Source organism: Marmota marmota, unplaced genomic scaffold (genome assembly GCF_001458135.2).
Source record: "Marmota marmota marmota unplaced genomic scaffold, marMar, whole genome shotgun sequence".
NCBI lineage: Eukaryota > Metazoa > Chordata > Mammalia > Rodentia > Sciuridae > Marmota > Marmota marmota.
In genome coordinates, this window is record NW_026000205.1 from 8958622 (window position 1) to 8982813 (window position 24192).

At 53.3% G+C, this 24192-nt stretch overlaps 3 protein-coding genes and 1 non-coding gene across 12 annotated transcripts in view; 1 reads left to right on the forward strand and 3 right to left on the reverse strand.

The window, feature by feature from the left end:
- The window catches only part of Actn4 (actinin alpha 4), a 92709-nt gene extending 68656 nt beyond the window's left edge, over positions 1-24053 (reverse strand). For 4 of the 6 annotated variants that reach the window (XM_048790935.1, XM_048790933.1, XM_048790934.1 and 1 more), the window contains exons 1-3: positions 24008-24053; positions 7648-7656; positions 1478-1589 (exon numbers count right to left, since the gene is read on the reverse strand). In XM_048790935.1, coding sequence (XP_048646892.1) covers positions 1478-1558 — 81 coding nt within the window. In that variant the 5' untranslated portion in view covers positions 1559-1589; positions 7648-7656; positions 24008-24053. The remainder of the gene's footprint in view (positions 1-1477; positions 1590-7647; positions 7657-24007) is intronic. The other 2 variants (XM_015496892.2, XM_015496893.2) reach the window with 2 other exon arrangements.
- On the reverse strand, positions 7799-19191 carry Eif3k (eukaryotic translation initiation factor 3 subunit K). 4 transcript variants are annotated; one of them, XM_015496894.2, is made up of 8 exons: positions 18967-19191; positions 17973-18071; positions 15808-15928; positions 14473-14547; positions 11854-11920; positions 11690-11767; positions 9688-9813; positions 7799-7862 (listed from the first exon to the last, which is right to left on the reverse strand). In XM_015496894.2, exons 1-8 carry the CDS (start codon positions 19023-19025, stop codon positions 7831-7833), a joined length of 657 nt encoding a protein of 218 aa, XP_015352380.1. In that variant the 5' UTR covers positions 19026-19191; the 3' UTR covers positions 7799-7830. The 4 variants fall into 4 exon arrangements, with proteins under 4 accessions (XP_015352380.1, XP_015352381.1, XP_048646895.1 ...); XM_015496895.2 differs by having other exon boundaries at positions 17973-18082; positions 18977-19123; XM_048790938.1 differs by having other exon boundaries at positions 17973-18082; positions 18967-19097.
- LOC125612682 lies at positions 12766-12896 on the reverse strand. The gene has a single exon (XR_007343162.1). It is a non-coding gene; the product is annotated as a small nucleolar RNA SNORA9 (small nucleolar RNA).
- Positions 20218-24192, forward strand: part of Map4k1 (mitogen-activated protein kinase kinase kinase kinase 1) — a 15657-nt gene continuing 11682 nt past the window's right edge. The window contains exons 1-8 of the mRNA XM_048791252.1: positions 20218-20443; positions 20607-20664; positions 20781-20871; positions 21615-21679; positions 23458-23513; positions 23599-23646; positions 23818-23860; positions 23943-24016. Of these exons, the coding sequence (XP_048647209.1) occupies positions 20345-20443; positions 20607-20664; positions 20781-20871; positions 21615-21679; positions 23458-23513; positions 23599-23646; positions 23818-23860; positions 23943-24016 (534 nt within the window). The 5' untranslated portion in view covers positions 20218-20344. The remainder of the gene's footprint in view (positions 20444-20606; positions 20665-20780; positions 20872-21614; positions 21680-23457; positions 23514-23598; positions 23647-23817; positions 23861-23942; positions 24017-24192) is intronic.

The window sequence follows — 24192 nt, forward strand, 5'->3', positions numbered from 1 at the left end:
GGGGGGGGGGGGGGTCTTGCCCAAGGCCACAGAGACATCAGCAAGAAACCTGGAAAGAAAGCCCAGGCCTCCAGGACACATTAAAAGCTTCTAAATTCGAGTACCTCCCGCCTTCTTCCCAGCGACACTGCTGAGCAGCCCCCTCCCCAGGCCGCCCACTCGGCACCTTCTTTCTTTAGCTCTCCCTGCACACACTCAAACCTCTTATGTCACTAAGAGCTCCCCCTCTCAGCCACGCTGATTATCCACCCCACACACCAACACCTTCCCGGCCTCCTACTTACTTCTGACCTCCCTTTCACTACTGAGGGCCCCCCTAAGTTGTTTCCACACCCCAAAACACACTCACTATGGGATTCCTTCACCTGTCCTCCCCAACCCTGTCAAAAAAGACACAATTCTGGGGACACTCTCTTCTCCCCAACCTGTTCCCCCATTCCTTCCTCAGTTTATCCATCATCCTAAGGAGACTTTCATTTTCCTAAACTCACCTCCCTCCCACCATCCGCCATTCCAGCTCACGGTCCCTCCCACCGTCCTCACATAGCCCAGACCCCATCAAGCCAGGCTTTCCAACCCAGGACTGGGCTTTTCAGCCTCCCACCAATGCTCCAAAATCCTCCCTGTGTCCCCCATGGCTTTCCCTTCCATCAACTCCCCTTTCAGTTGTCTTCCTCTTCCCTTTAGAATGGGGTACCCCAAATAAATCTCACCCCCTTCAAAAACGTCTTATTCACAAGCCCCTAACTCCTCCCCTGAGCACCCTAGTACCCTAGTCCCCAGTCCCCCCAGACCTCCTCAGCGCTCCTATCCACCCTCACATCCCATATCCGTGTCTTTTCACACCTTTCTTGCTTAGCCTTGAGTCTCCCCAGACTCCCTAATCCTCCCCCAATTCTTCACACCTCACAGTCCCTTTCTGGGTCCCCCCACTCTATCTTCAGACTTCCTGGTTCTTGGTGTCCTTTAGAACTCCCTCACCCTAAAGCTCCCCCCATTCCAATCTTCTGACTTTGGGCGCTCCGAATAATCCCCTCCACACTCGGGCTCCCGGGTCCCACATTCTAGTCTGGCCCAGGCATTCCCTTCCCAGGCCCCATGTCTCCCCTTAGCCCTCCCAATCCATTCTGCGACCCTGCAGTCCTGCCTCAGGTCCCAATTCCATTTCAGCTTCCCCGGTCCTCGCCCAGGTTCCAATTCCCCGCCCAGACCCTCCGATTCTTCCTAGGCTTCCAGATTCCTTTTTGCAGATTCCCATATTCCCTACCCCGGCGCCAATTTTTGCAGATTCCCAATTCCTTCCTCAAGCTTTAAGATTCCTCTTTGGGACTCCAAAGCCCTTCCTGGGCCCGCCAATTCCTTTTCAGCACCCCCAATTCCCATCACAGACCCCCCAATTCCCTCCAGGACCTCCAGTCCCCTTCCCATCCCCCCCAGGAAGCCCCCCTCCAGCCCGTCCGGCCCGAGGGCCGCGCACCTTGCGCTGCTGTTTCTCCCAGGCCGGGTCCAACAGCAGGTCTCGGTCCCAGTCGTCCTCCTGGGCCATGTAGTCGCCCATGCCACCCCCGCCGCCAGCACCATTGCCCCCGNCCTATGCCCGAGCCTCCGCCGCTGCTGCTGCTGCTGCTTCAGCTGCTTCAGCCCGCCCTCCGCCGGCGCCTGCGCACTGCCCGCCGCGCCTGCGTACCGAGCCGCCGCCGCCGCCGCCCTCCCGCGCGCGCGCACCTGATGAATTGATACCACCCACCCGGAGCTCGGCGCCTGCGCAGTCCACCTGCTCCTCCACTCGAGTACGTGAGCGCGCACGTCATTCGCGTTGTGGGCGGGGCCAGAGTCATGAATGAATCATCGGTTCTTCACCGTTCGGGGTTGAGAACGTATTCCCCGTTGGGCAACGCCGAACACAACAAGTGTTTATCGAACGCCTGCTGTGTGCCAGGCCGTGTTTTATGCCTCGGCACTAAAGACGGAACGAAACGTTAAGAAAATGTGCATAGTGCGATGGCGCTCTCCAGTAACCCCAGCTACTCCGCAGGCTGAGGCAGGAGGATCCCAAGTTCACAGGCAGCCTCAGCAATTTGGCGAGGCACCAAGCAACTCAGAGAGACGCTGTCTCAAAATAAAAAATAATAGGGGCTGGCGTTGTGGCTCAGTGGTCAAAAGTCCCTGAGTTCAATTTCCAGTAACCAAAACAAACAAAAAAAAAATTTGTTTTTATTTTTTATAAAGGTGATGTGGGGTGCTGAGGATATAGATCAGTGGTAGAGCGCTTGCCAAGCATGTGGGAGGCCCTGGGTTCAATCCCAGTACCAGGAAGGAAAAAAAGTATATAGTATATTCCAACATTGTGGCCAAAAGTCAAACATAAACTAAATGTAAATGAAGTACTCAGGGTAGGTTTCACAGAGAAGCCACACGTTTGTCTGTTTTGTGGCACTGGGGATTGAACCCAGGGCACTTTAATACTGAGCTATATCCCCAGTTCATTTTTCATTTCATTTTGACGTAGGGTCTAACTAAATTGCCCAAGCTGACCTCAAACTTGTGATCCTCCAGCCTCAGCCTTCTGATTTGCTGGACTCACAGGCCTGTGCCCCCACATCTAGCAAAGGATGGCATTTGCACAAGGACCTCAAGGCTTTACAAAATGGACATGGAAGTTAGACTGGAATAGGTACCAGCAAAGTGGGAAGGTAGAGGATTTTTTGGGCTTGGCTACCTTCATTATTCATTCAACAAACAATTAATGAAAACCTACTCTTACCACATACTGTTCTTGGCCTCTGACCATATAGGGAAGAGCATGATATGCCTGGTCAGTTCTCAAGTGGCTATCATTATAGTGGGGAGGGCAACAATAAATAAGCAAACAAATACAGATAAATGATATTGCAGCTGGGGGTGATGGTGCACATCTGTAATCCCAATAGCTCAGGAGGCTGAGGGTAGAGGATCACAAGTTCAAAGCCAGCCTCAGCAACAGTGAGGCTCTAAGCAACTCAGTGAGGCCCTATCTCTAAATAAAATATAAAAATGGGCTGGGGATGTGACTCAATAGTTGAGTGTCCCTGAATCCAATCCCTGGTAAGCCCCCCCCCCCAAAAAAAATGATATTGCCACATTAACAGGCATCTCAAATATAAATAGTGCACACCTGTTATCCCAGCAACTCAGGAGGCTGAGGCAGGAAGATTGCAAAATCAAAGCCAGCCTGAGCAACTTAGCAAGACTCTGTCTCTAAATAAATAAATATTTAAAAATAAAAGTTAAAAAGGGCTGGGGATGTAGCTCCATGGTAAAACCCCACTGGGTTCAATCCCCAATACTGGTGGCGGGGCGGGGGGAACTGTGCTCCTGAGTTGAATTGATCTGCCCCCCAAACCAGATCACCCTGCAGTCCTCAGTTAATGGCGTCTCCATCTTTCTGGCTATTTAGCAAAAGCCTTACAGTCATCTCTCACTCTCCTGTCCTACCTGCAGACAGTTCTCCGGGAAATTTTGTCATTACATTTTCAATGTACACGCAGAACCCATCCACTTCAGAGCCCTATCCTGGTTCTGTCCACCCTCACTCATCTTCCTTTGGACCTCTGCAGCAGTCTCCTCCCTGTACCCAGCCCCCAGCCCGCATCCTCATATGCTCTTTCCTGTAAGGAGCCAAGTGATGCCCTGAGAGCCTGAGTCAGATCATGTCCCTCCCTCCTTTGCTCAGAACCCACACTCAGAGGAAAAGCAAAAGTCAAGGAAAGGAGGAAAAGACGCAGAGGAGCCTGCGGGGCCCTGCCTGGCCCAGCCCAGATTTTGTAACAGTTCAAAGTCCTGGGGCTTCAGCCAGACCTGTGTCTTCCGTGTCCTGGTCCCCACAGCTCCTAGCTCACCTCCCTCTCCCCCTAGCTTGCTGACCTTGCTGTTCCTCCAACATGCCAGGCTCCACCCTCAGCCTCAAAGCCTTTATACTTGGTGACACGTTGTTACCACTGCCTGACACACTTTCCCCAGATTCTAGATCTTCGTGGCCTATGGTACCCCTTCTGCAGGTCTCTGCAGAAATGTTTCCTCCTCTGCAAGCGCTTCCCTGACCACTTTATGTAAAATGGCATCCTGGGGCTGGGGGGTGAGCCAGGGGTAGAGCACTTGCCTTGTATGTTCGAGCAGGAGGTTCAACCCTCCTGCACCTTTGTCTACAGTACCTCACCATCTACACACCACCCGACATATTCCCCGCCTTGTATCTTGTGCATTTCTTCCCCAAGAATAACAGCCCACAAGGGAGCAGGTCTTGTTTTGGTCCCTGCTGTATGCCTGGTCCCTGAAGCAGTGTCTGGTGGAGTAGGAGTTCTGAATGAATGGGCTTAAAGCATGGTGTAGAATTTGATTTTTTTTTTTTTAAGTGGTGCTGGGGATGGAATCCAGGGCCTCTCACATGATGGGCAAGTGCTCTACCAGTGAATTAGACCCTTATCCCAGAATTTTATTCTAAATGCAATGGGAAGATGAGATTTTCAGTAAGAGGCTGGGATGTTATTCAGCTGTTCACGAGGCCCTTTGGCTGCATGAGGGCCACAGAGTGGAGAAGTTCAGGCACAGAGAGCCCAGTGAGGGGGCTGCTGTAATATCAGGATGGAGCTGGACAGGACTAGGGCCAGAGCACAATGCCATAGAGGGAGACATGGAAAGATCTGGGAAAGTGAAGCTTATTTTACTGCCACATATTTGGCTTTGTTGGGAGAATCAGGGCAGCTTCCAGGTTTGGGACCTGAGCAAACAGGGAAGTATGCAACCAAGTGTGAACTTTATTGAAGTAGGAAGGAAATGAGGGGAATGGCTGTTGGGAAGGTGAGGTATTTGAGTTAAACTACAACAAAGAACTGAAAATGAGCTGAGTGTGGTGGCACATGCCTTGTAAACTCAGTCATTTGGGAGGCTGAGGCGGGAGGATCGCAAGTATGAGGCCAGCCTCAGCAATTTAATGAGACCCTCAGCAACTTAGCAAGACCCTGTCTCAAAATAAAAAATAAAAAGGACTAGGGATGTAGCTCAGCAGTCAAGTGCCCAAGTTCAATTCCCAGCACCAATGAACATATACTGTGTGATAGGAAGGGATTCTGTCCAAGTCCAATTACTTGGGGATAGGGATTAGAAGACGGGGCTTCCCCAGGTATAGGAGCTTCAGGGATCCTGTTCCCCTGTCCCACAGGCATGTGAAGGACACCAACAGTAAGCAGCCCCAATTGCGGCTTGTTTTCCCAGGGGATGCAGCACCTGGCCGAAGCTCCCAGGCCTTTTTGCTGCTCCCCAAGCTGGGCTGGGGCGGGGCAGCCTCCACCTGCCTCATTTGGACTCAGGACTCTGGCACCGATCTTGGTGAGGAAGGTCGGGGACAGGGATGTCCCTCAGGTGCAGAGCCACCAGTCTCTCCCTACCTGCTCATGGTGGATACTGAAACCTCCCAGACCAAAGGCCCAGAGCTGGAGCAGGTGACCCCAGCCAGTGAGGTCCTCTGATTGCCGGCCTTGAGGCTACACCTGGCAGCCATCTGCGGACAGTGTAGTGGTAACAGCTGGCATGTCTAAAGGTCCCAGGGAGGGGGGATCCAAGGGGCCAGAAGGGGCTTTAGTTTTCCATTTCTATACCACTGAGACTTCAGTCAGAACTAATGCTGTTCCATAACCATTGCTGTGTGGCTTTTTTGGTGCTGAGGACCAAACCTTAGGCCTCATACATGCCAAGCCTGTACTCTACCACTGAGCTACACTCCCAGCTCCTGTAAAAAACAATTTTTTGCCATTGTCATCGTTATTGCAATATCAGGGATCAAATCCATGGTTCTCTACTGAATACAACCCCACTTTTTTTTTTAACCAGGGTTGAACTTAGGGGCTCCCTGACCACTGAGCCACATCCCTAGCCCTATTTTGAATTTAGCGAGGGTCTCACTGAGTTGCTTAGTGCCTCCGTTTTGCTGAGGCTGGCTTTGAACTTGCAATCCTCCTTCAGCCTCCTGAGCCACTGGGACTACAGGTGTGCCCGAACCCTTTGACACAGGGTCTCACTAAATTGCCCAGATGGCCTTGCACTTATAATCCTGCCTCAGCTTCCCAGACTGCTGGGATTAGAGGTGGACCACAGGGCCCAGCCTCCACGCCACTGTTGCAGCTAGAACAGCAGCCCCGAGCCAAAGCAGACACAGGAACAATCACCAGAATGGAATTTGGAGAGAGCGATATGTTTATGATCTCTCCTAGGTGCCAAGTCTGTCCTGAACTCTTTGGAGGCGTTAATTCACAACTTGAGAAGGGGCACAAACCCCAGGCATAGAACTGAGGCACGGGAGAGATGAACCAACATGCCCAAAGCCACGAGGCTTGAGTCTGAGCCCAGGCAGTCTTTAGCTACTATCAGCTGCTCAGAAGACGCCCCGTGGAGGTGGAGTGAGAGCAGGCCTGACACAGCTTCCGAAGGTCATTCCTTTTTTTTTTTTTTTGTACTAGGGACTGAACCGAGGGGTGCTGTACCACTAAAATACATCCCCAGCCCTAATTATCTTTTAAAATCTGTTAAATTGCTGTGGGCCTCACTAAATTGCTGAGGCTGGCCTTGACTTGTGATCCTCCAGCTTCAGCCTTCTGTCACTGGGATTACAGGTGTTAACCACGTCAGACGGCAAGGTCCTTCGTTCTCCTCATGCAGAGTGGCCATGGCCAGATTTACATGTCTCCTACATGATGGCACCTGCCAAGTAGGTGCCTGGTGACTGTCCCCACACAGAAGGGGTATCTGAATAATCTGCACTGTCTTGTGGGTGGGGGTACCTCCCAGTCCTCTTTCATCCCCCTCCTGGCTCCACAAGTTGCATAAGCAAACGTTCACTGTGTCCCCAGGGTCAGGACACTTCCTAGTTCCTGGTGCCTGCACAGGTCTGGAACCTGGGGCAAAGGTGCCAGCCCCACCCTCGCTCCCCAGGACAGGGCCCTAGGAGAAATGCAGAGGGCCTGGTAGCCAAGCACTGGTGCCCTGCTGCCTCTCTGCAGGCAAAGCTCACAGGCAAGATGGCTCTGTGTCTCCCCTGAGGCTGGATCACCACCACGGAATTTTAGTTCCTCCACCTCCCCAGGACAGGCTCAGGGCGGCTGGTCACTGCCAGAATACCTGCAACGCCTGTGTGTTCCGCGAGAATGAAAGTCACTCTGCTAGGGATTAAGTGACATGACTGGGGAGGATGACTGCCTGGCTCTGACACTTTGCTCTGAGGAGCAAGTCCCAAATGTCTGATGAAGTCTCTCCCCACAGAAGGTGCTGAGGAATAGTTTGCAACCTTGGTGACAAACCCTTTCTGAGTCTGAAATGAACACTGGCTCCCGCTCTCCCAGCAAGACCGCGGGCCCTGGCTTAAGACCTTCACTGGAGAGAGCGCCTGAGTCCCGCCCGAGGCCAGCAGAGGGCACATTCTTCCAGATGAGGAAATTGGGGATTAGACAGGGCACTGGCCCAAGGGCGCAGAGCCAGCCAGGATGTGGAGAGAGAGCTTCCCTGGGCTGCAGGGCTGGGCGCCCACAGCCACGCACACCCTCCCCTCCTGGCTGACTCACCTCGCCCTCCCCACAGAGACCTGACAGGTCAGGAAGGTGGGGGTGGGTGGCCAGCTCGCTGCTGGGGTGGGGCCAGGGAGGAAGTCAAGGGGGGAGAAAAGGGAGGTAAGAAAAGAGGAGGAAGGCCACAGGTTGCAGGCAGGGCAGAGGCCTCCCCCTGGAGGGCCAGGCAGAGACAGGAAGCATACAGGGAGGCGGCAGGGCAGGGCTAGGTCAACACATCTTTATTAAATGTTGGCAGTCACTGGGAGGAGGCCATGATGCTGGACACACCTGTTGAGAAAAGAAAGGACACCGGGGTCAACCTGGGAACCAAGGGAGGCAAACTTCCAGCTACCACCCCGGCGCCACTACTCCTTCAGGGGCAGATCACAGTCATCTTCTGGGTTTGGGGTTCCAGCTTAGAGGCAGAGCGCTCACCTAGCACGTGCGAGGCCCTGGGTTTGATGCTCAGCACCACAAAAAAATAAATAATGTGTCCACCTACAACTAAAAAAATAAACCTTAAAAAAAAAAAAGAAAGAAACAAAAGAAAACAAAACAGGACTGTGAAGCAGAGAGGCCTAGGTTAAAACCCCAGCTCGACTATTAACAGCTGGGTGACTTTGGGCAAGTTACATAACATCTCTGTGCAGCAGTTTCCCCATCTGTAAGAAGGGCCTATCCTTGGGCTAGAACTGTAGCTCATTGGCAGAGCGCTTGCCTAGCATTTGTGAGGCACTGGGTTCAAGTCTCAGCACCACATAAAATAAATAAAAGTATTGTGTCCATCTACAAAAAAAGAAGGGCCTATTCAACAGGACTATCACGTTAAAAGAAGTCCTTGTGGGCTGGATGCAGTGGTGCACGCCTCTTGAGGATCGTGAGTTCAAAACCAGCCTCAGCAAAGTGAAGTACTAAACAACTCAGTGAGACCCTGTCTCTAATAAAATACAAAATAGGGCTGGGATGTGACTCAGTGGTCAAGTGCCCCTGAGTTCAATCCCGGTACCCCAAAAAAAAAAAAAAAAAAAAAAAAAGTGCTTGGAACCACGCCTGATATCATTGGGGTGTCGCTGTCGCGGTATTTACCGTGTGCTCTCCACACACTGCACAGCCTGTGGCTCCCCACCACACGAACTTCAGCCTGGATCTTCAGACTCCAACCCAGTGGTGCATCACCTTAAGAGGTGAGGGTCCCCGATCGCGGGCACAGAGAGGGCGGTCACTCAATCCCACTTCATTCAGTTCCAAATTAGCGGGTTGGTATGGAGAAGCCACACTGTACCAACTCCCATGGCTAAACCAACGGAAGCACATGTAGGAGCTGGGAGGAGACTCGGGCCCAAGAAAGCAGCCCCCGTGCTCTGCACAGATGAGGCTGTTCCTCGTGTGTGTGTGTATTGGCGGTGACGAACTTAACACGCTCTGGACTGAATGCCTGGCTCTCTGCTACCTCGCCTCCTGTGCGTGGGGTGAGCAAGGTGAAAGTCACAATGTTGCTCAGCCAATTATAAGAGGGCTGATGTGAGGAGCAAATGGCTTAAGTGTAAAAAACGACAGTGTTTTTCCTAATTATTGTTGCTGTCACCTCCATTTAAAGAATTTTTTTTAGTTGCAGATGGACACGATAGCTGTCTTTGTTTATGTGGTCTGAGGATGGAACCAGGGCCTTGCCTATGCTAGGCGAGCGCTCTACCACTGAGCCACAACCCAGCCCTGTCGTCCCATTTTTTACATAAGAAAATAGAGGCACAAGCGGTCAGGTCGCCCCAAGTTTGCTGTTCAGTAGAGACCCCAGATTTCCACTCAGCTCACCTGACTCAAGAGCCTGCCTGGGAGGCCCCCAGAACCCCAGAGACAAGGGAAAGCCAAAGGGACACAGCCCCTGGGGCCAGCAGGTGTGGAGTCACCTGCATGCACCAAGGAAGGCCAGCTGGCATCATGTGGCCGTGCCTCGCTGGGTGGGCAGCCCCTGGACAGATCAAAGGAGCGTGGCAGACATGAGTTCTCCGGCCCTGGACAAGAACAGCTCTACCTGGGTTTTGGGGCCCCATTCCAGTGTCTGTCAAAGGATGCCCCCTGAGCCCCACAGCCGAGACCCTGGGCCACTACTCACTGTCAAAGTCAATCTTTTCCACAATGTTCTTGGGCTTAATGCTCTCCTCTTGGCTACAGATGAAGATCTGCCCCGACTCGTCGGCGCTCCAGCCGTACTTGCTCATCCACACCTTTAGCTGATTGTCTGCGAGGAGCACAAACGGTGTGAGCCAGCTGGACCCCACAGTAACATGGGGTGTGGGAGGCACGGGAATCAAGGCTACCAGGCCAGGGCTCCCTCCTTGCCTGGCCAGGCCTGCCATCTCTGGCCAGCAGAGAAGCCAGGTGGGTCTCCTTGCTGCCACCCTGCCCTTTTGTGGCTCATTCCCTACACAGCAGCCAGAGGACGCCCTCAGCCCTGCCTCCTTCCCATTGGAGATTTCTGTCTTCACTTCTTTCCTGTCTGGCCCTTCTCTCCCAGGGCCAGTCCTGGTTCTTAATAAGAGCAGTATATTTACTTATCTGCTTTTTGCCACAGAATAGACAAAATGGTTGCAAAACTATATCATCATCACTAACAATAAGTCTTTTGGGCCCTAAGAAAATACACCAGTACGGTGAGGCATACTAGTCCCAGTGGCTGGGGAGGCTGAGGCAGGAAGATCACAAGTTTGAAAGCCAGCCTCGTTAACACAGCGAGTCCACCTCAAATTAAAATAAAGAAGGGTTGGTGAAGCTCAATGGAAAGGTTCTTCTGGTTTAAACCACCAGCACCATAAAAAGAAAATATGCTGGTACAGGTGCTGCTACAGTGGGGTTCAATTATGTTAAATGATTTCTGTGGAACTATTAGTGTTTTGATAGATTCACCTAATCCTCCTTATATTAAATCCCAAATTGTGTTTCATATTCTTTTTCTTGTGGGGCGGTGGGGGGGGGTACCAGGGATTGAACTCACGGGTGCTTAACCACTGAGCCACTTTTTTATGTGTGTGTGTAACAGGGTCTCACTAAGTTGCTTAGAGTCTCACTAAATTGCTGAGGCTGGCCTTGAACTTTCGATCCTACTGCCTCAGCCTCCCAAGTCACTGAGATTACAGGTGTGGGCCACTACTTCCAGCATTTTTTTTTTTTTAAGAGACTGTGCCTTGCTATGTTGCCTGGACTGGCTTCAAAGGATGATACCCCAGCCTCTCAAGTAGCCGGGACTACAGGTGCCCACCACAACACCCAAATTTTAATTTTACTTTTAAATATGCAAAACACCTATCTGATGCATTTAGCATGTGCCAAACATAAAATGTCCAGCAAAATTAGCTCCCACTGGGGAAAAAAAAAAAAAGACACACACAACCTACATCTAAAGGCAAAAATTCCACAAGAAGATTCTCCCAAGACTCAACCCACCCTCACCTCTCTTCCCTGCCCCTGCCTCCTCTCCCAGATGTGATCACCCCCTTAGTTTCGTACCTTCCCTTCCTGCATTTTTGGGGGGATCTTTTAAAAACATCGATCTGATCACGGCTCCCTGCTCAGAGGTTCCTATCTATGGTTATTTCATTCAAGAACAAGGAGACACTCATCCTGAGACCCTGCACGGGCTGCAGATGCCCCTCTAACCACCTCTCTGCCCTCACGACCCCTCTGTACCCAGTCACTCTGCTTTGGCCCACAGTGCCCAGGCTGCCCTGTGAACGACAGGCAGGCCGCTGCTCCCGAGCCCCTTGTCCAGTCTGCTCTCAGCTGCCCCGAGAGCAGGCTGCTGTCCTCTGCAGCATGAATGGCCACCGGACACACACATGCTCCCTCCTTGAAAACGAACCTGAGCCCTTCTGTTTTGTTCATTGTCACGTGACCAGAATCTAAACAAAATCTGGCACAAAGTTGGCACTCGACCAGTGGATACAGAGGGACTGAGTGGCACAGGGTGTCCCCGAGGAAGGGAACCACCAACACCAGGCCCCGCGTCCTCCCTGGGCTGCACCTCCAGTAATGACCCAGAGAGGCTGGAGTTGGCGGAAGCCCACTGCCCCGACCACCCCCAATCCCCCAGATTGACACAAGGGACCCAGAGGTCTTACCTGTCAGATCCCCGAGCATCTCGGCCAGCAACCAGCGGTCAATGTGCTGGTATGTGATGCCCACGACGTGGCAGATAACTGTGGATGAGAGGGAATGATGGAGAGGGACCGTCGCCACTCCCCAGCCCTCACCGTACAGAGCCCAGGCTCAGAAAAGGACTTACACTTCCGGACAGAGTCTTCAAAGCCAGTTATACCTTCCAAGAGGTCCATGTTTTCATCCAGGGCTTGCTGCAGGGGAGGGACGGCAAGCACAGTGTCAGTGTCCCTAAGGATGGCAGCAGCCACCAACACGCGAGCACTGACCTACACACTGCCACCCCGCCACATGCAACATGTGTGATGTCACTGTTCTTAGGCCCATTCCAGACATGGAGACCAGGAGGACTCAGCCGAGAAATGATCCAGGAAGAAGCCAGACACAGGGTAGCTACCTATACTCCTTACCTGTCCTGGCCGTTGTCATAGGCCCAGGAGGCCCACAGGGTGCTCGCTCACCCCACCCACCCCCCACTCACTCGCAGGCACCTCCTCGCTGCTCCCAACACCCCTCCCCGCCTCAGGCCTTTTGCATTGCTGTTTGTCTGGAACTTTCCTCCTCCACAGCTGGCCCTCCTGCAGGTTTTTGCTCAAATGTCACTTCTTCATTGAGGGCTTCCTCCAACAGGAGTGGGAGAAAAGAAGAGCCCCACAAACCCTGAGAAGGGAGGAGCAGCCATGAGGCAGGAGGAAAACCAGGAGGATGCTGTACTGGGAGCCAGATGACAAGGGTTCCAGGGAGAGGAGTGCAACCACCAGTGCCAGGGACAGCTGACAGGGTGGGTGACACAGGCCTGGCGCTGGCTTACCGGACCCAGTGACACGCAGCTTCAAGGGCATGTGTGCACACTGGGGGTGGGCGTGAGGTGACAAAGGCCTGAGTGGGTTGACTAGAGCGGGGTCGCGTGAACAGGGGTGAAGGAGGCTCGGAGCACAGGAGTCTCTCCCACAAGCAGGTGACCCCCGGGACTGACTCACTTATTTGAAATGAGTTTCCTGAGACAGGGGACTTTTCATTTTGTTTGTTTTCAGCAGAGAATTGTCTGAAACTTCCATGACCTTGCTCTGGACGAAGCAGGCCAAGGCCTTAAACCACCTCAGCACTGCTCTGGCCAGCGCTGCGGGAACGCACGGGGCCACGAAGACCCGGCACGCAGGAGGCTTGCTAGGGATTTTTGGTTTTAAAACCAGGGAAGAGCTGGGTACGGTGGCACATGCCTCTAACCCCAGCAACCCGGGAGTCTGGGCCAGGAGGGTTCCAAGCTCAAGGGCACCCTGCCAACTCAGTGAGACCCTGTCTGAAAATAAACAACCCAGGAAGGGCAGGTTCTTGTTTGAGGAGTCGGGAAGGGCTGGTGTGGCAAGGGGAAGGGGTCCTCATGCTTTAGAGGAGGGTCGCCTCAGCCACTTCACCTGCTGAAACAGCAGTTACGCACTAAGTCACTCTGGCGTCAGGGTCTGGGAAAACACGTGAGCTCTGCTCCGCTCTATTTCTATTTCTCACAAGACAAGAAACCAGACCATGAGCTGAGGTGGGAAAGGGGTGAGAAGGGGACGTGTGAAGGGAGGTCCTCGAGCCCAGGAAAGGAACCGGGGCAGGAACGGTCACTCGGAAGGTCTGAGGATCCGTGCCTTCCCAGGAGTCATGCGCCCCTGGCGTTTCTCTCAGCCATTCATCATTTCAGATGCGGCTGCGCAGGGTAGGTGGCCATTTCAGAGAAGGGAGCAGAACCTGAGCAGCCCAAGCAGGCCCAGAGCACTGGTCAGGCCCAGGTGTCGGTGGGAGAACTCACAGGGTGAGCTGGGGCTGGAGGAGGTGGCCGGGGGGTGGAGTGAATTCAGGAGCAATCGTTGGTCAGGACAAGTCAAAGGCAGCGGCTCCCAGGCTCTGCTCCATGTGGCACCTCCTGGGTAGCCCCTCAGAATCCTAAAGCCCGGGTCACACCCGCATTCCCACTTCAAACCTCCTCAGAGGCTCTGCATGCTGAGAAGAGCTGGCACAGCCATGACCACAGCTCCTCTCAGACAGAAGATGAGCCAGGAGGACAAGAGGTCACGGCGGGCTGGGGCTCATGGCAGAGCGTTGCCCAGCATGGAGGAGGCACTGGGTTGGATTCTCAGCACCACATATAAATAAATGAGTGAAATGAAGGTCCATCAACAACTAAATATATATATATATATATATAAAACCTAAAATAGATCATGGAACCTAGAGGCTGGTGTCAGTGGGTAGCCTGTGTGGGTTTTCAAACATTGCAGAATCAGGAGCAGTAGGAGGGGCAGTGAGAAGGACTAGATTCTTTAAGAAATGAGGCGCAGTCACCCAGAGGGCTGCTACCAACAAGGCAGGGAAGATGGGAGCCTCAGAACTTGGAGCGGCGATTTTGAGGAGCAGGGAACCGGCTCTGGGAGACGCAGTGAGGAGCAAGGAGGCGACCTAGCCTCCCACTTGGAGGCTGTTTGTGAGGGCTGAGCTCTGGATGCCACAGGAAAGAGGGGCGGGCACTGAGAGCAGGTGAGGAGCTGGAGGACTTCTGCTAACGACCGAGGAACTGTACTAGAAGGCCCAGTGGAAGGACAGGAAAAGGGGACAGGCTCAGGCCAAGCCTTGTGGGCACAGGGGCCATCTGAGACCTGGCTCCGTGAGGACAAGCGCTGAGGACAGGGCCCTTCGCCAAGCAGACAAGCAACAAATGTGCACCACAGGGCCAGCCACCACCCTGCCCTGGGCCCCTCTTTACCCAGAAGGCCTGGAAATGGCAGGTCTCCAGCAGGTCCCCGAGGTACAAAATCTGCCTGATGGGCCGCTCTTCTTGCTAGCAGAAGGAAGCATTAAGGAAAAAGGTCCTGGAGCCTGCATGACTAAATCCTGGTCACCCTCTCCCCTCAGCCATCCCCTTCTACCAAAGACAGCTCAGAAACAGAACAGGGAATCGAGGCCATCTTATTTTTGCTGTGGATGTATGGAGAAGAAAGGGTGTTACGGAAGCACTGTTTCTTGTTTTCCTTTTTGGTACTGGGGATTAAACCAGGGGCACTGGCATCCCCAAGCCTTTTTACTGAAGACAGAGGTTCACTAAGTTGCTCAGGGCTTAAGTTCCTGAGGCTGGTCTCAAACTTGTGATCCTCATGCCTCAGCCTCCCAAGATGCTGGGATTATAGGCACAAGCCACCCTGCCACTGTAGCCCTGTTTGTAAGATTCAAAGGTGAGAAACAACCCAAGGGTCCAACAGTGGGGACAACACAGTAAACTGTGGTCTGCCACATACTGGGATCCAGTCAAGGCTTATGGACACATCTTATGGACACTTTAGACTCAGCTACCAGAGTAAGTTCAATGAGTCATCTGCCATCTCTTGGCTCAACAACCGATGAGCAGGCGAGTATGAGGGCTGGGCCCACGGGTCCACCTGCCTCGCCAGGCAGGGGTTGGGGATTCTGCTGAGTTTGTCCAGTGATCAAATGTAAGCTGAAGCTCACCTGGCCAAGCCCCGGAGCAGACACCAACCAGTGCAAGGGTGTTATTTCCACTCGACATTCCTAAGGATACATGTACATTAAGTTCCTGCGCTCAGAGCTGACAATACAGTTCTTTGTGAGCCCGGCCAGGCCCTCCTGCCTCTCACCCAGTGTCCTCTATGCAGCTGGCATAAATCTGACCACAGCAGCCTGCGGCTGTACAGCTCTTCACGTGCCCTGGACCCTGGCTGCATTCCACTGAAATCTGTGCTGTCCTAGGTCCCGCTGCTTCTTCTGTCTCTAAAGGACAGCAAGGAGCTCTTTCATTCCTTTAGGCCTTTCCGGGATCGCCCTCACTGCCCATCCACCTAGCTTTCACGGGTTCCCTCCAGTCAGGGCCAGGTGCCTCTGCTGGCTTCACTCACCCTGCCCCTGACAGCTCCAGCCTGTCACTGATGGGGGACCTGCCTGTCACCTCACTGGACTATGAGAGCTTCACGAGGGCAGGGCCCATCTCAGTCATGGCAATGTCCCAGCCCTGCCCAGCAGCTGAGTCTGAACTCACAGACCACTCTGCAGGCTCTGCCTCCCACCTCCACTCCCAACCAAAGGATACGTGTGCCTGGTCGATCATGCACTTGCACAGGGTGAAGTCTGTGTGGGGCAGGTTGGTGAGGGCCTTCAACAGGATCTGGGCAGTGACGGTGGTCTGAAAGAAGGCTGGGTTGAACTGGTACCTAAGAAGGGAATAAGATATACAACAGTGGTGACAACTCCAACCCCCCAAACTTCACCAAGTGCCAGGCAGGAGGCCACTGCTTTAGTCTGGAGCCTGGGGTCAAACCTGCCTGGGCTCCAACCCCAACCACATTTTCTGGCTAACCTCCCTGAGCAACTCTGCCTGCTCTGGAGATGGGGATAGTTGATCCTCACAACCACCCTGTGGGAGGCCAACCTTACCGGTGACTGAGTTACACTCCCCAGCTGGGTGCTGAGGCGCTCAGTCACAGAAATGGGTGTGTCTTGCTACAGCCCCTTGGGTGAAGCTATGCTCACCTGTTCCTTTGTAATATAACCCCTTGCCCTGTTTAGGATAGAATCTTCCATGGAAGTGCCTTGTGTGTGTCCCCTCCTCTTACTGTGCCCTTGGGTGTGGCCTACCCAGGTGTCAGTCAACCTGCTGACAGTGGACATCATGAAGATACTCAGCCCCTGAAACCTGACCCCTTGCCTCATTTGAATAGCTTCTCCTCAATAAAAGGGGTCAGCGCGTGCTCTCTCTCTCTTTTTCTGCGGACCCTTAAGGTCAGAGGAGCCGTCACAGCAACCCCAAAGAAAAAGGTATTTGTGTCTCTTGTGTGGTTATTTCGTGCAGCCCAGTTTAACTAGAGTGACCCCTGAGCCTTTTAGTCACGAGAACAGAAACCCGGCACCACCCCACAGGGCAGACACAGCCACGAGCCTCACAAAGAAATGAGGCTAGAAGCAAGCTTGGCACGGAGCTCATGCCTATGATCCCAGCAACTCTGGAGGCTAAGACAGGAGGACGACAAGTTCAAGTTCAGCCCCAGCAACTTAGTAAAATTCTAATGTCACAAAATAAAAAATAAAAAGGGCTAGTAGAAGAGCACCCCTGGTTTCAATTCTCAGTGGTCAAAAATAAATAAATAAATAAATAAATAAAAGTAAATGAATCAAGGCTAGAAGGAACAATGTGGAGCAGTGGTTATGGCTCCGCCCCAGGCTCCCTCTCCCAGCTCCCACTGCCTGGCCTTGGACTGCCTATTTCAAATTCTCTGTGCTTCAGTTTTCTTTCAATAGAGGACAAAACTGAAGGTGTAGCTCAGCGGTAGTGTGTGTGCTTAGCCTGTGAGCCCTGGGTTCAATTCCTGGTGTAAAAACAAACAAAAAGAAGATGAACCCATATCAGCCTCCCAGGACGGCCCAGCAGTGGGCTCGTGCCTGCATCCGCAGCACAGCAGCCGACACGTGGCGAGCACTCGTTCACAAGTGGCAATCACCAGTAACAACCTAAACCACCCACGAATATAAGTGGTCTCTCCATTTTACAGCCAGGAAAGCTAAAGTTATGTCATCTACAAAAATTAGAAGCTGATAGTTGTCAAAAAAAAGAAAAAAAATCACCTGAGGGAGAAGAACCCAAGTATCCATCAACAAGGAACAGATCATTAGGCCATTAGGACAGTCACACAGTGGAACACTACACAACAATGACAATAAACTGCAACCACACACACACACACAAATGGATGGGTGTCACAAACCCAACGCTTGGTGGAAGGTACTAGGTGCAAAAGGGGCCCTGCTGTATGATTATGGACCTGTCAAGGTCAAAGCAAGCAAAACTGAGCTAAGTGGATCCAGATGCAAGCATGTGTGGAAAACAACCATGCAAAGCCACACCATGAGACTATGACAATGGTTACCAAAGGTGGGGGTTTGGTTGGGACAGAGCATATGGACAAAGGGCCTATGGTGCTTCCAACAGTTACACAACACGAACAATGGAAACCTGGGTGTTCATTCACATCCGTTAAACTAAGTGTGTTTTATGTACTACCTTGTATGTGTTTTGCAACTAATTTTTTTTTAAACTTCCCTCACCCCAAATGTCTCATCTTCCTTGGCTTGCTAGTCTTGCACACCAAAGAGAAGCCACATCCTGCAGGCTATTCCAGACACCCCTACTGCCATGCCCCATACTGGGAATGGAACCCTGCTAGCCAGCCAACAGCATGGGGATAGGGACAGGACACTCACAATTTCAGGACAGCCAAGTTGGCTTCCAGATCATAGGCATTCTCCTTGGCCTGGGTCTCCACATAGCGCTCCAGGGTGGCCAGGTTCTCTGGATTGTACCTAGAGGAGAACTGAAGTGGGTGAATAAAGAGGAGACAGGAGCCGAGGCCAGTCCCTTTGTAGGGCCAAGGGACCACTGTAATCTGCTTCTCCTTCCTTTCCCCTCTGAATCTGGTCCTGGCCACTGGCTCTACCCAAATAGCAAGTCAGCTTTATAACCTCTAATAAAACCTGTCCATAACCCACACCTCTTGCCTGAGCTCTAAACCCCACTGGAGCCCTGGGGCTTGTCTAGCACGTTTCCCAACTTGCCAGGCAGTCACTGTTGCCTGTATACATAGTCTTCTGAAATTCTCTGCTACCCAACCCTGTCAAGCTCCCACCAGTCCAAACCATCCTCTCCTGCCGGGGTGGGTGCCTAGCTTCCTCTATATCAGCCCTGAAGATTTGGGCCTTTGCTTTCCCCTGCCTAGCCTTGAGCACTCCTGGCTGTCAGTGCTTGTTGCTGGTGTCCCCTCTGGAAGGAGAACTCAGTTCATGAAAGCATGACTTGTGGCTGTCTTGGTCGCCTCTGGTTTCTAACACTACTGAGCACTAACACAACGAAGGTCGGTAAACAGTGTTGAATGAATGACATGAGGGGCAGAGGAGAAAGAAACGCTCGGGCACTGAGACCGAGGAGCTGGTAGAGGAAACTGCGGGGGGCTGAAAGAGGGACGGCCGAGGGAGAGGAGGGGAAACTTTAAAGTAATCAAAGAGATGCGTGGGCGACAGGCTCTCTTGTTAGGCCTTTCCGGTGCCTTTCTCTTCAACACCTCCTCCAGGACGACCTCCCCACATGCCGAAAGACGGAGAAATCCCGGCCAAGGCAAGCCCAGAACTCGGACCACCCCTTGCGGTCTCCGGAAATCTCCACCCCGCTTGGCTACAGCGCTCCCTCCGACCGAGCTCCGACCTGTCGATACCCTTGAGCAACTTGCCCACGTTCGCTCTCATTTGCTCAAACATGGCCATGACTCCGGGCGCCTTCCACAACCACCGCCGGAGTCGAACACCAGCCCGGAGCAGCACCCGCGAGGACCGGAAGAGGAAGAGGTAGTGGAAACGGAAACTACGTCATTGCTCTCGCTCCAGAGCCGGACAACGAAGAAGGGGAAGGCTCTTCCGGCAGCTGCCACGCTTTCCGGCTGCCACGTGATTTCTTCCCAGAAGGCGTAATTGGCGCGTGCGCACTCGCTCCACCCGGCGGAGAGAGCCAACAGCGTGAGAAAAAGCTTAGTCTACCGCAAAGCGCAGGCGCTTGCTCTGGGGCACTAGGCGGGGCTAAGCTTTCCCGGGTTTGCAGGACCCAGTCCCAAGCCTGGGACGCGCGCGTGCACGAATTTTTCGGAAAGGAGACCGAGCTTCCGACGGCGCGCGCGCACGTTGAGTTGCTCACCGTAATCTCACAAACATAGTAGCCCTCCATTTGAGCCATGGCCAACTCCCTATGGAAATGCTCTTGAAAATCCTTCTTGCCTCAGGCTTGGGCCCCGGAGGCCGGATCCAGCTTGCAGACCTCCCCAGTTTCAAGTCCTGGACCCTTGTCCCCACCTTCCACCCCAATTCCATGAGTATGGAACCATAAAGCTATTGTGCTCTGCCGGGAAATTAGGGATCGAGCCCAGTCTCCGTTAGGCTCCAGACTGGGGACAGAGGCGACCGCGCCATGTGTGCCGTCATGAATTGTTTGTGTACTGATTCTGTGCACTGCAGGCGTGAATGCACAGACATGTACCAGGAATGAGTGAGTGTATGTGCTGTGAGGACATACATATGTGTACACACGGGTATTCAGGCATGTGCACTGCCCCTGCACCGCCATGGGCATGCAGGAGCTGACACTTTTAAATGCATGTACTTTAAAGGTGAACAGCATGTGAGCTATGTAGCCTTCCTATGCAGACCTGCAACCTCTGCTTTGTGGTCAAACTTTCAAGCACCCAGCAGAGTTCCACTATGGTTTGTAGCCCCACCCAGAACGGGAGCAGGGGGTGCCCTCAGTAGAATCAAGACTGTTTGCATCTTATTTACATCCAGCCCTGGGCCATAGAGGTGAAAAGGGGGGTCCCATGGGTCCCCAGGATCTGAGGGCCCAGGGGACAGGGGGGTGGAGCCCGTTGCACAGTTCTGCAGCTAGGGCAGGAAGCGAGAGTGGGGAGGGGGAAGGCCACAGCCCTCAGAGGCAAGGCGGGAGCAGGGCTTGTGGGGAGGGAGGGAGGTGCCAGCGCTCCTAGCTCCAGCCCTGAGGCCCTGCTGGCCCCTGGGCGCAGGCCTAGCTCAGGCCTCCAGGGATGGAGCTCGTGGACCCCGACATCTTTAACAAGGATCCCCGGGACCATTATGACCTGCTGCAACGGCTGGGTGGCGGCACCTATGGGGAAGTCTTCAAGGTGAGGAAGCCCCTTGGTCTCCATCATCCTCAAACCAGTGATCTTTAGGTTGAGAATCAATAAGGGATAGGGTGCAAGAGGGTCGCAGTCCTTGGCCTTGTGGAGGGATATTGAGAAGGACTCAGTGATGGAGGCGCCTGAGAGCCAACTTCCCCTTTTCCAGGCTCGAGACAAGGTGTCCGGAGACCTGGTAGCACTGAAGATGGTGAAGATGGAGCCTGGTGAGAGGGGACCCAGAAACTCCTTCCCTAACCCACCCCCACCAGCTGGGGGGGTCCCGTTCCCTTCCAGTGACTCTCTGTCTGAAGCCACCTTTTTCTCCTGCCTCTCCTTGCAGATGATGATGTGTCCACCCTTCAGAAGGAAATCCTCATGTTGAAAACTTGCCGGCATGCCAACATCGTGGCCTACCATGGCAGTTACCTCTGGTGATTAACCTCAGGGACCCAGCCCAGCCCCTAACTCAGAGTCTTCACTTCTGATTAGACACCCGCTAACCTCATCTCCTGTCCTAACTTCCACTTTGACCCAGATACCCTAGACTACAATCTTGGACTCCCACTTTTAATTGGAGCACTCCCTAGGTTGATCCCCAGACCAAAGTCTCTGACCAGGTCACTCCTAACTTAATTCCAAATCCAGAACTCCCATTTCTGACTCAGGGTCCCCCAAATTGATCCCTTCGTATTAACCATATCTGAAATCAACTGCCTTCAAATAAGTCTCTCATCATTCTGCCCCTTGGGTTCCCCAGTTTTATTCTTCTCCTTTAATATGAACCCCTAAATTCTCTGACCTCCAAAATAATGTCTCTGCTGCTCCAATAATGACCTCAGTTCCCCAGATCTGACACCCTGGGCCTGTCTGTCCCATCCAAGCCTCCACAACCTGCATCTCAGCTCTGTCTTCTCAGAAAGCCTAGGACAGCAGAAGGGTGCCCTGGATTTGAAGCCCAAAGACTTAGGTCCAAATGGAATTGTCCAGAAAACAGATTTCCTGTCTGACCCCCAATTTCCTTCTCTGTAAAATGGGAATGAAACAGTCTTACTCTGGTGGGCAAGGGGAGACAGATGACACCCGTACGTTCAAGTTCTAATTGAACTAGAACAAGACAGTGTACCAGGGGCTCTCTCCTATAAATAATAATATAGTTACTCTTGAACTTTCATAGGTTGCAGAAGCTCTGGATCTGCATGGAATTCTGTGGGGCTGGCTCTCTCCAGGACATCTACCAAGGTTAGAGGAGGGACAAGGGATCTAGGCCCCCTTGACCCTTCAAATCCAGCTTTCCTGTTCAGTGTCTCAGTGTTTGTGTTCCTGGGAACTGTCTTCCTGTTCCACGTTTCATGCAACAAGCCCCTCCCTGTCCTGGGCCTGGCCTGGAGGATGCTGAGGAGCCTGTGGTGACTGAGCAGGTGGGGACCCTGCTGTCCAGGCTCAGTCTTTCTGTATGCAGTGACGACACCCCCCCCCGCCCCCGTCCTCCTTCCCTCGATGTCTCATCAAATGAGTGAATGGATTTCTGGTTCTCTTCCTCAGCCTGCCTTTTAGTCTCAGAAAATTTGAGGATGGGGTGGGTGAGCCTCTGATGGTCATCACCTTTCTCTCTTTTTTCCTTCTTCTCCTACTTTTTTTTTTTTTTTTGGTGGTGGTGCGCAGGGAACCCAGGGCCTGATGCGTGCTGGGCAAGTGCTCTCCCACTGAGCTACTCCTCTCTGAATTTCTGAGTTTGCTTCTGTCCTCCATGATTCCCTGATTCCCTCTAGCTCAAGACCTCAAAGGTCAGAAAACGAAGGACCTAATTAAGCAGCTCTCAGGGGGCTGGAGGGTAGCTCACGGGTAGAGGCTTGTCTGGTGTATGGAGGCCCGGGGTTCCGTCCCCAGCACCGCAAAAGAAAAAACCCTCCAAAGAGGGGGAAACTGAGGCCCACAGAGAGGAAGTGACTCACGCAACAGGTCTCTCAGGCCTGGTTTCTGTGCCTCCCCTATCTCTTGTCTCTATTGTCCCCTCTTTACCCCTCCAATGTCTCTCTCTTTCAAAATGTCTGTCATACCACGTTTGGTCTCTGCCTGGCTCTTTCTGTGTCTCAGTTTGGCTCTGTCCATGTTTCTCTCTGTCTCTGTCGCTCTCTGCCATTCCTCATTTTGCAGGCAGTCACGTCACTCTCCTGTTGGGAGGCCTCCCAGGGCTCCCGTGTCCCTCTGAAGCCCCAACTCTTCATGGCCTTTGCCCTGGCCCTGGTCCACCCAAGCCGACCGGCCTTTCTCCGATGGCTTTTCTCCTCCCTGCTCTGTCCCCCCACTTGGCCATTTTTCAGCCCCAGAAACCGTCCTACCCACCCCCCATCCCTGCCCTTGCTATTCCTCTTCTCCCTCTGAGGAGGTCCCTCATGTCCCCCGCTGTCACTTTCGTAGCTTTATGACAACGTGGTGTAAAATGTCATAGTCTTTCCTACACATATTTCCTGTTATCTTTTATTGCTCTGTTTTCCTGTTTATTGTTTGTGTTGGGTGCATATATGGGTGCATACCCATGTGCACATATGTAAAAATTTCCCCACTGGTGCTGGGGATTGAAGCCAGGGCCTGGCACATGCTTGGCAAGTGCTCTACCACCAAACCACAGGCCCAGCCCTATGTGCTGTGTGTTTTACTTGCTTATCATCTGTCTCCCCCACTGGAACGTTCTCTCCATGAGGGCAGGGATGTGTCTTTTGGTCACGACTGTGTCCTTAGATGTACACAGTAGACGTAAATAATATCCAGTGACTATCTCCCTCTGGCCTGTGTCCATGCATCACAATCTCTCTCCCAGCCTTGTGACCTTCCAGCCCCCCCCACCCTCGGCCTCCCTTGGGCCTCCCTCTCCCCTCCCACCTGTCCCGTCCTGTGCCCCCTCCCTCTTGGGCACTCTCTCAGATGGTGTGGGTAGGTGGAGCCAGGGAACCCCCAACTCCACCCCCACTTCCTGGCTCCCTGTCCAACACCTGGCCTGGCCGGGGTGACCTTTGCAGTGACTGGCTCCCTCTCAGAGCTCCAGATCAGCTATGTCTGCCGGGAAGTGCTCCAGGTGAGGAGAGGCCTGGGGGGCCCTGGGGGCGGGGCTTGCTTCATCCCGCAGGCATTCCCAGCCCCCTTGTCTGCCTCCTCCCCAGGGGCTGGCCTACCTGCACTCACAGAAGAAGATACACCGGGACATCAAGGTGGTCTGGGGGTGAAGGTGACACTAGGGGTGGAGCCCGGGAGGGGGGAGTGGCTTTTGGGGGGCTCAGGGATAGGGTAGCTTGCCCTGTGGAGTGCAGGAACAGGCGATGGGGCAGCAGTGGCTGGAAAGGGGGTCTCTGACAGCATCGCATCCTTCCTCTTGTGTCCAGGGAGCCAATATCCTCATCAACGATGCTGGGGAGGTCCGACTGGGTGAGTGTGGCTGCCGGGTGTGACAGGGAGCTAACTGGCACCCAGGGGTATTGACATGCTGTATCTCTCCCTCTGTCTCCAGCTGACTTTGGGATCTCGGCCCAGATTGGGGCGACGCTGGCTAGACGCCTGTCTTTCATTGGGACACCTTACTGGTGAGGGTTTCCCCCAGGCTTGGGAGGTGTTCCTGCCCTGGCTCCTGGGACTCTCCTTCCAGCCTCATTCCCAGCCTGACTACCTGACTACCCCCTGGGAGCCTCTTGGCTCTCCGCGTCTGACTGTCCCTTTTCTGCCTTTTTCACTCTGTTTTTTTTTTTTTTTTTTTTTTTTTT